This window comes from Arvicola amphibius, chromosome 7 (genome assembly GCF_903992535.2).
Source record: "Arvicola amphibius chromosome 7, mArvAmp1.2, whole genome shotgun sequence".
In the NCBI taxonomy this organism is placed as follows: domain Eukaryota; kingdom Metazoa; phylum Chordata; class Mammalia; order Rodentia; family Cricetidae; genus Arvicola; species Arvicola amphibius.
Window position 1 is genome coordinate 130,856,547 of NC_052053.1, and position 13,099 is coordinate 130,869,645.

The 13,099-nt window shown below is 42.9% G+C and overlaps 1 protein-coding gene across 2 annotated transcripts in view; it reads right to left on the reverse strand.

Moving 5' to 3' along the window:
- Nucleotides 1–13,099, reverse strand: part of Dock4 (dedicator of cytokinesis 4) — a 412,188-nt gene that overhangs the window by 114,736 nt on the left and 284,353 nt on the right. For both annotated transcript variants that reach the window (XM_038335987.1, XM_038335988.1), the window contains exons 18-23: nucleotides 11,515–11,612; nucleotides 11,339–11,422; nucleotides 11,066–11,166; nucleotides 9,540–9,621; nucleotides 8,151–8,321; nucleotides 3,311–3,503 (exon numbers count right to left, since the gene is read on the reverse strand). In XM_038335987.1, coding sequence (XP_038191915.1) covers nucleotides 3,311–3,503; nucleotides 8,151–8,321; nucleotides 9,540–9,621; nucleotides 11,066–11,166; nucleotides 11,339–11,422; nucleotides 11,515–11,612 — 729 coding nt within the window. The remainder of the gene's footprint in view (nucleotides 1–3,310; nucleotides 3,504–8,150; nucleotides 8,322–9,539; nucleotides 9,622–11,065; nucleotides 11,167–11,338; nucleotides 11,423–11,514; nucleotides 11,613–13,099) is intronic.

The following is a 13,099-nucleotide window of genomic DNA, read 5'->3' on the forward strand; positions in this document are numbered from 1 at the left end:
TGGTGGCTGTGAGTGGCTTCTGCTTCTCCATAATCCTTCAAGGGGAGTGTGCCCATAGTGAGGGCAGCCAGGCTTCCTAGCTCTTCTACCTCCTCCATGCCATATGGCAACTTTCCACTTCCTAATCCTGACTGGGCCTCTCCTCCAGGGCCGGGCACAGACCCTGCAGAACATCTCCTGAGCAACCTTAGCAAATATCCTCACCAACTCATACAGAGACCTGATTATCTTAACTTCTGAAATGTGTTGGCGTCTTTTCTTAAAAAGCTCTCTGATCTTGCTTTTTCTATTTTGTTCACTGAAAGTCAGGAATTCAAAGGAACTGTGTCTGTGGAATGAAGAAAATCCTTTAAATAATTTCCTTACTTTTGGAAACCTATTTTATGACCTTAGCTGACTTTTTCGTGTAGGACTTTACCTAATAAAGAATCATCTGGTCAGTCTATGGGAAATAGAGCAGAAATCACAATTCCTGTGAGACAGAAGTCAATCTTCCTTAGTTTGGAGAAAGCAGATTGATGCTTGAGTTAAACTAGGGACTTGGTCAGCCCCTGTCCATCCCACACCCCTGCTCCTAACCCTAGAGGGGTCCCCAGCTGCAGAAACACTACCCTTTAGTTCCAAGAGACAGAGTTGTGGAAACTACAGAAGGAAGCAGTATCTGGAGCTCAACTTTCCGAACACTTCGACCCTCTAATGCAGTCCCTTGTGTTGTGGTGATCTCCAGTCATAAAATTATTTTGCTGCTACTTCATGACTTGAAATTTTTCTTCTGTAATGGATCATAATGTGAACACCCATGCTTTCTGGTTTCCTAGACTATGTCTAGGGAAGGGACATGTGGCCCCAAAGGAGTCACGGCTGACAGGCTGAGGAGCACTGCTCTAGAAGGGTGGGATTGTTTTCTTTTAAGCAAGAGAAATCAAAAGTCGGAACTTTCTTTTACACTGATTGGAGAATTTTTGATTTCAGCAAAAGGAAAAATAAAAGACATTAAAAACAAGTCTTCCTCAATAGGAGAACAAAATGAGTGATGATATAGTAACAGTAAACACTAGTATTATATATCAGTAAAATGTATGTACTCCAGCTATATCTCAGCATGGAACAACAGCCTACCATTTAAAACAGAAACAAAAGAGTGACATGCACCATGGTATGTAAAGACGAAAGAAAACGGAAATGTGTGGGGGACAGGTCAATCAGCTTGTCAGATAACGAAGGACTAGAAGATAGCACCCAGAATCTCTGAAATTCTGGAAGTTTCTATAAAGAAAATATAATGTGAAAAATATAATGTGAAAGGAATGGACTTTCTACTTTCTTTTCTTTTCCTTTTTTTTTTTTTTTTTTTTTTTGAGACAGGATTCCTCTATGTAGCCTTGCCTGTCCTGGTAGGCTGACTTCGAACTCAGAGATCCCCCTGCCTCTGCCTCCTGGGGCCTGGAATTAAAAGGTGTATGTAACCATGCCCAGCTGAGAAATTATAAAAGTAATGAATTCCTTAATAAAAGACCTAAAGTAAATACTTGATGTTAAGATTTGTTCATGATTTACTTATTTGTTCTATCTTTCTCTGTATACTTAAGATGGGTTATGACAAAATGATGTATTTTTTCAGTGTCTTTGATATTTTATATATATATATATATATATATATATATATTTATACACATATACATTCAAATGGAAAAATAACTCCAGAAAATAAAAACTTCTTAGCTGGTGAATCACTTCAAGTAAGTTTTAAAATAAGGAGGATACTTTATTATTTTCTTCAGAAAAAGAAGAATCTGAGAAGCAAGATAATTTAAAGATACCTAGTATAGCAAAATCCATCTGGTAACTGACAGCTTGATGCTGGCATACCATAAAAAACAAGAATACAAAAAACACAGAACTAACAGGAGATCACCAAGTCCAGTTGGAATGGGACTGATGGAACAGGGGACCAAACCGGACTCTCTGAATGTGGCTGACGGTGGAGGAGGACTGAGAAACCAAGGACAACGGCGATGGGCTTGGACTCTACAGCATGGACGGGCTCACTGTGAGCCTTGTCAGTTTGGTTGCTCACCTTCCTGGACTTAGGGGGAGTGGGGAGGACCTTGGACTTAACATAGTGAAGGGAACCCTGATGGCTCTTTGGCCTGGAGAGGGAAGGAGTGAGGGGTATGGGTGGAAGGGAGGGGAGGGAAGGGGGAGGAGGAGGGGAGGAGATGGAAATTTTTAATAAAAAAAAAACATAAAAAACTTCTATACATTTTAGAACACAAACTAAGGTAGTTTGGGTGAGACTCATCTCTTTGAATATTTGGTTCCCAGTGGGTGGACTGTTTAGGAAGGATTAGATTGCCCCTGTTGGAGGAGGTGTGTCCACTGGGGGTGACTTTGAGTCTCACTTGCTCACGGAACATCAAACGTTTGCTTTCAGCTACAGTCCTGCCTGCCTGCTCCCCACTAAGCTTCATACCGTGATGATCACAGACTCTGAAACCCTCTGAAACTGTAAGCAAGCCCCCAATTTAATGCACCTTTAAAAAATAAGTTGCCTACATATAGTATCTCTCCAGAGCAACAGAACAATGACTAAACATACGTGTGTGTGTGTGTGTGTGTGTGTGTGTGTGTGTGTGTGTGTGAATCTCAGAAGGAAAAGGTAGTTTTTTCTTGCTCCATATAACAGAAAATCTACGACAAGGTAGGCAGGAGAATCATGCCCATACTACTACTAGCTGTCATTACAATCGATAATTTATTCAGTGCCTTCCCCACTTCCCTTAGTCCTTTGGTCATTGGATCTCACTATGTTTACTTTGCTCAAACTATCCCTAAACTTCTGGATCTGCCTGCTTCAGCACCCTAAGTAGCTGGGACTACAGGGGTGAGCCACTGTGCTTGGCCTATTCAGTCTAGAAATGACACTTTGCTAGTCACACTTTTATATCTAATGAATAAATATATTTCCCATCCAAATTGTCAGGCTTTTGGGAAAGTACTTTTCATTTTTTTTTTTTTTTTTTTTTTTTTGGTTTTTCGAGACAGGGTTTCTTTGTGGCTTTGGAGCCTGTCCTGGAACTAGCTCTTGTAAACCAGGCTGGTCTCGAACTCACAGAGATCCGCCTGCCTCTGCCTCCCGAGTGCTGGGATTAAAGGCGTGCACCACCACTGCCCGGCTTTTTTTTTTTTTTGTGGCACCCTTCTACCCAAAGTACTTTTCATTTTTAACTGCTCCTTTGACCTCTGGATATAAGCTATGGAAGAATGGCTTTTGAGACACAACATTTATTCTAGAGAATCACCACGGTACCTGGGTTGGTGTAGAGTTGACTCTCCACGGTTTTGCCAATGCACTGAAGCTTAATTGCCTGCAGGGAATCATCCACATGCATGATGGTCGGCAGGCTGCCCAGAGTGTCCTGCACCAAGTTGGCCACTTCCCGGACATCAAAGAGCTTCAATAGTTCTGAGTACACAGCCGGAAAGGAGCTCAGGAACACAGCCTGAAAACAAGGAGAGAGTTTGCATGAATTATTGATGCCATAAAAATAAGATGTAAAATGTCACCAAGTTTAAGAATTGTCACAAGTATTCTTAAGGAGAGAGAAAATGAGCAAAAGCTCTATCATCTAGAGCTAACCGGCAAAAATTTAAACCAAAACAAAAGTGTATGACAGAAAGGTTTTAGAAATGTGCACAGAAGAAGACCATAAAAACTGGAGCTTTTGGAAAAACCACTGACATTAGCAAATGACTGGCATCTACCCCACCGAACCAGCAAAATACAGCCCAGCCGTATTTGCCAAATATGCACGGCCAAGTTCTGAGCTGTGGTCACTGAGATTACATTTCTTTTTGGAGAAATTTTCTGAACTGCTCATTTAAATCTCATTTCCCTTTAAGAAGCCAGACACACTGGTTCCCTAAGGCATTTGGTTTGTGATTTGGGAGGAAACCCTGGACAGAACAAGAAAATGTGGCTATATGTAGTAGCCTCGCTTCTAGTCAGCACTGTGACTTTGGGAAGCCCTTTCGTCCTGTAAGCTTTAGATTCATGGCTGTCAAGAAACAGATCGCTAGAGTAGTTCCTCACATTGTTCCACGTATGTAAAACCCGCAAACAGTTTTTAATGGAAACAAATCCACTTATCATTTTTTTAGAGAAAAAAAATCAATATGATTATCACATGCCAAGAGGTATAACTTAAAGAAAAAACATCTAAAACCAAAACCAACTGGGCTAAGATCGAACATCACAGGGAAGCCTATGTGGAGCTGTCAACCAACCTTACATCTGCCCAAGGAGGCAGGCCACGTATATATAACATGCCAAGACCCCTGGACAAGCTGGGTTTCTAAGATGACCTCTGACTGTGCGCTTGAGTGGACATGTTCTGATGATTCCAACAAGGACCCAAATTCAAAACTCCGGAGCTTAGTGCTTATTCAGTGCAGCACAAACTCTGTTCCTAATGCTAAAGCTATCAACATTCACAAGATGCAAAAGTTATGATTCTTTACTCTTAAAGATTATAGATTTAACACACAGGACTGAATGCATTTATGGAAACCATATAGTACATATCACTATCAGACAATCAATAAAAATATTATTTTTGTAATTAATTTTAATTAATTAATTGTTTAAAAGCAAGGCATCATGTGGGCTGGGCTAGTCTCAAATGTACTGTGTAGCCAAGAATGACCTTGAATACCTCTGATCCTCCTGCCTCCTCCTTCTACGTCTGGGATGACAGGCGTGTACCACTATCTCTGTCCTGAGGATGGAACCTAGGGCTTTGCTAGTGTATGCCAGACAAGCAGTCTTCTAACTGGGATGAAACCACAACCCCTCATATTCTCAAATACATTTTATTGTGGCTTTTTTCTATTTCTAAATAAAAACAGCATGCTTGTTCCTCAAAAGCTATTCATTTGCTTGAATATTCTTAAAGTGAGTAACTTGGATTCCCTGCTAAAGACTATTTATATAATCTTCAGTGTACTCTGCAAAGAACTGAGTCATAAAAATGAAGTAAAATCAATAAAAACAACAAAAGAAAAATCAACGAGCCTATCTTTCTGATCATGAAAGTCAAATTCTCTTCCTCAGGTATCTCTTAATATATTCCTGAATTCTTTATTGTACTTCTGTACTTCAAAAAAACAACCGTCTAAATATGCCTGAAGTGTAAAGTCCCTTCATCATGTGGTCACTGAAAAGCATGAGTCAAAAGGACTTTATGATGAGAGCGGGAAGCCAGTCACAATGGGACAGATAAAAGCTATCCTTGAAAATAATAAAAGTACAATTTGGTTTTGACCTTCCTATGCCCTGAGACAAATCGGGAAAGATAATTACAAGGAATTTGCAGCAAGGTCACGGGCCTTTGCTCCTTCTGCCCTTCATCGTCTCCTCCAGGAGGGTCCGGGGCAGGAGTCAGTGCACAGGATGGGAAGTAGAGGTCCGTGGCAACACCGGCTGAGTTGGTTCTAGGTAATGACTATTGAGGGAGGGCTATCCAGGCAGGCGTTGTTGTCAGGTTGGATTTTGGCTTGGAGGAATAAACGAATCTTCCTCCCAGGCCTAAGATGAGCAGACCGATTGGGTAGCAATCCCTTGGCCTAGTTGAGTGCTGGGAAGGTGTCTTGACCTCCAGGAAATCAGAGTCTGCCCTGGGTTGTAACTCATGTGGGAAAGACTCCCACAAAGTCAAGCCAGTAAAGTAAGTTTCTGCTTTTAACTCAGTCAAGAAACGTGGGGCAGTGGGATCCTTGGTTCTGGATGATGCAGATGCAGTTCTAAGATGACTGACCAATTACTTTATGTTACATTGAAAAAGAAAAAAAAAGATTATGTAGAAAAAAATGAAGGATGCTACTTACCCTGACTCTTAAATATAGAGATAACACAGATGGGCCTAACCTAATGACAACCCTTTAGTTTTTGCTGTTGGTTTTGACTTTTGGCTTTTGTTGTTGCTTCTCATTCAGTTGCAAGAGAAACAACTGAATATAGAGACAACACAGCAAACGGCTGCTGGATTTGAACAACCATATGTGAAAACCATTCCAAGTAGCTTCCAGAAGACAGAGCACATCCCATTCCTCCAGCCTCTGCTGGCAGACTTCAAATTCCTGCCAACAGCCTGAAAGGTCCTGTTCTTTTCCAAAGCCTTCAGGAAGAAATAAAGTCCTGATTTTGACTCTGGGAAACTCTTGAGGAAAGAATTCAACCAAGCCTGTGTAGAGTTCTGACAGACAAAACTGCAACCCAATAAATAAAGGCAGTTTAAAGCCATCGAGCTAAGGTATGCCAGGGTCAACAGAAAATTAACATGTCACATCAACCAAATTATTGCCATCCTACTTTATTGAAGAACAGTGTAAGGTCAACAGTGAACTGTGTCATTCACCTTACTACCAAATATTGCGGGAGGCAATGTCCTTTTGTTTATTAAAGGAAACCAACCTCTCACAATCTTACATCAACTCTGACTTTGCATCAAATTAAAAATAAAGCCATCACAGAAACATACGTCAATAAGCAGAGTACAAAGAATGACTTCAGTGGGATCATTAGCATATTTACTAACTTTCTATACTCAAAAACTAACAGCCAAAGTTGTCTCTAAAGCTTGACTGTGGAACAGAACTTTGAAAACCAAGAGCCACAAGAGTCAGAATATTGTAGAAACAGCAAGGCTGCTGTACCCTGCAGAATCATCACAATTAAAGGTACCTGGTCTCCAGGATTAAAAAATGGTTGAAATAGATGTTTCAGGGTGAAACCCTAATTACAAAGGCTTTTGAAGAAGTAGTAAATTCTGAGAACTCTAAGGAATATGTGGTAAGCCTACTAAATTATTCTCAAATTATTAACTGCTGCAAGTCAGGTCTGGCAAAGTGGATGTTTGCTTTTGAGGTTTCTGGCAAGTTCTCTGATGCAGTGATTGCATTAACTCTAGAGTACAAAATGACATTTAAAAGAGCCTGTGCTAGTCAGGCAGTGGTGGTGTACACCTTTTATAGCAGCACTCGGGAGGCAGAGGCAGGCGGATCTCTGTGAGTTCGAGGCCAGCCTGGTCTACAGAGCTAGTTCCAGGACAGGCTCCAAAGCAACACAGAGAAACTCTGTCTCAAAAAAACAAAACCAAACAAAAGAGCCTGTGCTATATGCTGGCCCAGATGGAAGATAAGTCCATCCACATCTATAAGGAAGAGAATGACAAGACCTGCTGCCTGTACAGTCAAGAAAAGCACAGTGCTGTAATCAGAGGACTGGGGACTTCTGGTCCTAGGACATTGTATGGTAGGCCTTCTACATGCCACATGACTCCCAACACATCAACACTCGAAGACCCAGTTTGGTCTAAACTTTGATTTTAAGCTCTTAACTTTCTAGCGGAATGGTGGGAGGCTGCTTCTCCATTTGACAGGGTTTAATGAAGCCATCAGAATTAAAAATATAAAAGGAGAATTAAGAAATCACAGAGAGACATACCAAGACTTATCTCTTGGAATGTATAAAAAGCAATGCCATTTCGAATGTAGATGGATCCTGAACTTGGAATGTAACAATAAATATAAAAAGAAAATCAGAGCCAGGCATGCTAGTTCCTACCTGCCAATCCCAGCCCTTGAGAGGTAGAAGCCACACCAACATATTGGTGCAGGTGTGCATCCCAAGCATGCACACACACACGTTAGGGTACTGCCAGTACTAGATTTTGGCAGCATGGGCTTGGTGTTGGTCTTAGACCGTCAGTCGTGGGAAGATTACAGTAAACAAGATAAAAGAAAGCAACATGGAATTTAGCAGAGTCCAAAAGAATGATGCTCAAGTTGAGAGATTAAAAAGCAATGAGGCTGAAGGAAAAGAAGCAGGGTGGACTCGCTCTAGTGAAATTCAGCCCCCAATTGACGGTATGTGTTTTACTGAACGGAAGCATGGTTGATGCAAGCTCCTCTACTCCAGTGTGGGATCTGTGGATGGAGCTGCTTCTGCTAGGCCGGTGCTTAGACCCCAGGATCTTCAAAGCCTAACCGGGTGATGGGTAAGCTACAGGAGGAAGGCAGCTAGGCTGCACATCGAGGCCATGAGTGAAGCAAAACACACTGCGGTTGTCGCAGAGACGGGAGACAATTACCTGCGACTGAGATAACGCTCCGGCCCCTTTGCTCTCTTGGGAAAGAAAGAAGCGGACAGACATAAGGAGCTCCTGGATGCAGCAGCGGAATTCCTCTTCATTTTGCCCTCCCGTGGCAAGGGAAAACAGCCTTCGCGACTGAACTATATACTTAAAAATGTATTCTTGTGCCTTGAAAAATATAATGTTAGAAAGTTAGCTTCAAAGAACTCTGAGAGTATTTATGTAACAATGACATAGCATAAAAAAAAATCACAGAACAGTGTTAGACTTTTAAATAATTCATCCAAAAACTGGAGGCGCAGTGAGGGTTTTGAATGATATGCATTTAGAGGGGAGAAGCCGTTCTTCTTTGATGCCAACATGTTAAAATTTCTTTATAATCCTAAAGTTAGAAATGCTGAATATTTTTGATCTTCAAATAGTTATGTTTTTAATTTAGCTGATGAAGAGATGACTCTCTTCAAAAGTGACTTGTCACTTAGCATTTGGTTTTCAAGTAGACCAAGAGAATAAATTGATAATGAAAGAAAATGTCCATTTTATGTATGCATAAAACTTCATGTATGCATTATCTACTTATCTACTGACAGCACATACAATAGTCTCAATATGAATCGGGGGGACTTCTGGGACTAGGACTCCCCTTTAAGAATTTATATTGTTTCTGTGGCAGTATTGGGGCTGAACCCAGAGCCTCACACTTGCTAGGCAAGCACATACTTCTGAACTATGTCCCTTGACCCAAATCTTAAGAGAGGACTGAGAGTTGGAGTCTGTCTTGGGAGTCTATCATACAGAGAGGGGGCAGGGAAGAAGGGGTAGGAAGAAGAGGAAAGGAATTCAGGAGCTGGGAACTTGTATTCTTCGTCACGCTGGAAGGTTATGTTAACACCACTGTTGGCTCAGTACACTGGGTCCAGAGATGTGGGAGTTACTCAATTATGAGATTCAGTTAAGCCTCGGGTGTCTTCAGTTTGATCCCTGTTAGGTGACCCTATTGTCTCATCAAACTGGAGATAAAGGGTTCTCAGAGCTCTGTCAGGGGTGCGAAGCAGGCAGACACTTCCAAGTTTAATTAGCTGCTCATTTGCAGCTTTTCCCTCTGCCCCTAATTCTCCTGCCCATCCTGGATGTCATCTCAAGTGACAGGAACCCAGAGGAGCAAGGATTCAGGACCCAGCACGTCCAGTGGACAGGCCTGGGCAATGCCCCTTTCAAATTTCATCAGGTCCGGCGCAGCCATAAACTGATTAAGATCTTTGAATTGGAATGTCAGGAATGTATCATCACCAATTACTGTCTGGGCAGAAGAAACCAATTAGGCCGCAATCATCTCGCGCCAGCTTCGCGAGCCCCTGTTAGCGGTTCTCAACAGCACGCCATTACCTTCAGCACCTCCTGGATATGCTCCTGCCGCTCGGCTTCTGTGATCCTGTCCACGTACCACTTCAGCACTTTGATGAGATCTCTGAAGCACGAGCAGAAATGTGCAGGTTGCAAAATTGTCAATTCTCAATTAAATGGCAATCAGTTTGACACAGCCATGCATCGGGAAGCCACTTCCTTCTCCATACGGTCTCTTGCCAGGCTGCTCTAGGATGACTTTATTTAAAACCTCAGGTCCACATCGCAACCTGCTTTGACACTTAAGACGGAAACACAGCGCTGCCCACCCAGACTGCCCTCAATCTGGAAATGTCCTGCTGACCTGAGAGCTGTCATGAGCAATCCTAAACAAGCTATCATTGGGGTTCTTCCTTCACCACGTCTGTGAACACTTCAAGAGTGACTTTTAGCTACAGGTGAGGGGAGGGAGGGGAATGAAGACAAACTGGTCCATGGCGAGCCACACCCCTGCAATCAGGCCAGCTTTCTCACCAGAAGAACAAGGCTTACTGGGAAAGCATGCCCTGGAAGGCGCATTTCCAGAAGAGAAAGTTGCTCTCTGGTTACTGGTTTATTTTATCTTAGTTTAAGAAACAAAACTAAAAGTAAATAGCAACGCACCACTTGCAAGATTGCAGTCTCACTGAAATGCATTTCTAGGAAACAGTTCAGTCGTAGTTGTTTTTCCCTCTCTCTTTTTTTTAAATGATGGAAAGACAAAAAACAAACAATCACAAAACCCATGCATTGAAAGTTAGCTGGCCAGACTCCATTCAGCTATTCCCCATTCCTCTGGCCAGGGAACAAGTCTTCAGAGAAGAGCACAATGCATGGGCCTGTTGTCTGCCTGGGGGCGATTTCTAACTAGGCTTTCTGTAGGCTGGTCGGGCTGAGGTAGGGCTTTGCTCACCACCCTTTGCTTTCCTTATATAACCCGAGCTGCGGAAAAAGAGGCAGTCACATCTAACAGTAGATGTCAGTGAGTAAATGGCTTGAGTCAGGGACCAGGTCTGTCCATTAGAGCAGCAAGCAAAGGCACTCTGTAAACACTAATGGCTGAACGGACGACCTGGACAGGGATGAAGGCCAAGGTTGCTTTCTGTTTATAATTATTTGTCTAAGTCAGACATAAGGGAGTGCAGTATAAAAATAGGACTTCTACAGTGAGAAGAGCTGTGACATCTTAGACCAAAGCACACCAGGTGAAATGGGGGTGGAAAGAAAGGTACTGGGTTCAGGGACAGATTTCCTCTTCTTCTCCTCCTCTTCCTCCAACTCCTCCTCCTTCTCTTCCCTCCTGCACCTTGTTTCTTCTTTCTTCTCCTCTCCCTCTCATCCGCCCCCTTCTTTCCTTGTGATAAAATAAGCTATAACCACTGAGCAGGGGTTCTTGAGGAGGGAGGACAGGGCTTCGAAGCTGAGCTTCATATCGCCTCCACTCCCCATGTCTTCCTCTGCAACGGCTTAGGCTTTGCACAGTGGAAGAGGCACAGCTGCTACACCAACTGCACGGTAAAGGGCCTTACCTGTACGCAAGCGCTCCAGCAAAGTGACTCTCAATGTAAGTGTCCATGACAGGCTTAAAGTGATGGAACTTGCTATCCTGCAGCAAATTTATTATATGGACCTAAGAAGAAAGGAGTTTTATAAAACCGAGTGCCAGTCATTTCTTTGTCTGTTAAAAATAAAGAAGGAAGCGAACTCTTACATTATCATTTCTGAGACAACCTTCCAAGACAACAAGCCAAGATGGGGAGGCACACTTGTTTCCTGCTATTATCAAGGAAAGGTAAACTTACCAAAGAATCAAACACTTTAGAGCCATATTTTTGGGAATTTTCATCTAATATTCCAAACAAGGTATCCAGTGTGTCTTGTAGGAACTGTGGATTAAGAAGCAGAAGGCAATGAGTAGGCCCCACTCTCACCCTCCCAGAGTGCTGGGCGCCCAAGTGGTCAATAAGGCAGCGTATACCTTTACTATCTCCGAGCCATCGATTTCTTTTAATTTAGAGAGACAGCCTGTGATCTTGTCCGGGTGGGTTCTCCACTTCAAAAGATCAAGCATATCACCTTTTCAAACAGAAAAGGAAGATTAATCGCTTTTATAGAGGACAGCCTCTCTCATGAACGTGTTCTACTGGTAAAAGCCGATTTCTTAGATGTAATGCCTACCCTACCCCCACACTGGGACCCACATCCCCACACTGAGACCCTCATCCCCACAATGGGGCTAGCCTCTCTGCCCTGGGATAGGATTTATTTAAGGGTGTGTTAATTACTCCCCTAACCCCCAGGGCTCCTGCTTGCTGCTCAGTTCTGCTCCATGGTGTTGTCCAGGAAGGCTCCATCCCTCCCACATGTTCTGGCCTGGCAGAAGCACTTAGCTTTCACCTGATGTCATCTATACCTCAAATAGACTGTAAACTCTGAGACAGTGGCGGTGAGTGTGGCCCAGTACCCCCAGGACTAAGAACAGTGTAAGCAGCCAACAGATATCCATTGTAACATTCTCTGCCACCTCCTAGTAAGAGTTTCCTAGGAGGTAGAAACCTGTTTGATTCATGCTTAAGACACCTGAATACTCTTCCCAGCAACCGATTCCACCCAGCAATGAAGGTGTTCTTGATCGTTAAGATAGCTCAAACCTTAGGATCACCCACTGCCATAGACTGTAACAGGCCCATTCTACTAGCAGACGATCTAGTGAATCTTGGGAGTTAAGAGATCTGTTGCCGGCTTTCCAGGCTGTCTTCCACCACAGCTTATGAACAGGCCTACAGCCCTACCTCTTCCAGGTACCTTCTGATAGGTGGATTCATGCTTCAATAAGCCTTTAGGACTAGAAGGGACAAACTTTGCCCCCATCTTTCTTGGGCAGAATTTAGACTGTTTCAGGGAGGTGACATCATGGCCTAAGTTTCCTTAATCTCCAAAGGATTGGGGATGATGGCATCTGGCAGTCAATAAGGACAGGAAGAACTTCCAAGCTAGGGAAGGCATGGGATAGAGGAACCTGTCAGGGCTAGCCTCTGTGCTTAGAAGCCAAGAGATGGGCCAGAGAGGATTTTCCAGATTGAATACAGAAAAATTTACTTCAAAGCTCTGATTTTAAGATGAACCCAAATGGGGCTTGCTGAGAGACAGAAAGACCAACAAGGAAACCATGACAGTAACCAATGATTCGAAACTCTATAGAATGAAGGAGGAAGGTTAAGGTGAGATGGACTTATGGAGCCAACAGGAAGGGAATCAAGAGGGAAAACTGAGAAGATGGACTTAAGAGTAGAAATTCCATTGTAAATCAAGGATTCTTAATATGAAAAGTAAAACTTTGAAATGCTCTGAAAAACCTTAAATGATCACTGTCCTCCCACAATGGGGAAGACAAAATGCCAGCACAGAGAATGTTGTATGAAACTATTCTTCAGGCTACGTACATAGGTGCACATGAGACAGGAGTGAACCTTGTGTTTAGACTTGGGTCTCATTCACCAAATAGTTCAACGCATATGCAAATATCACCCAATCCAAATCCTCCTGCTCACTAAACACTGAGC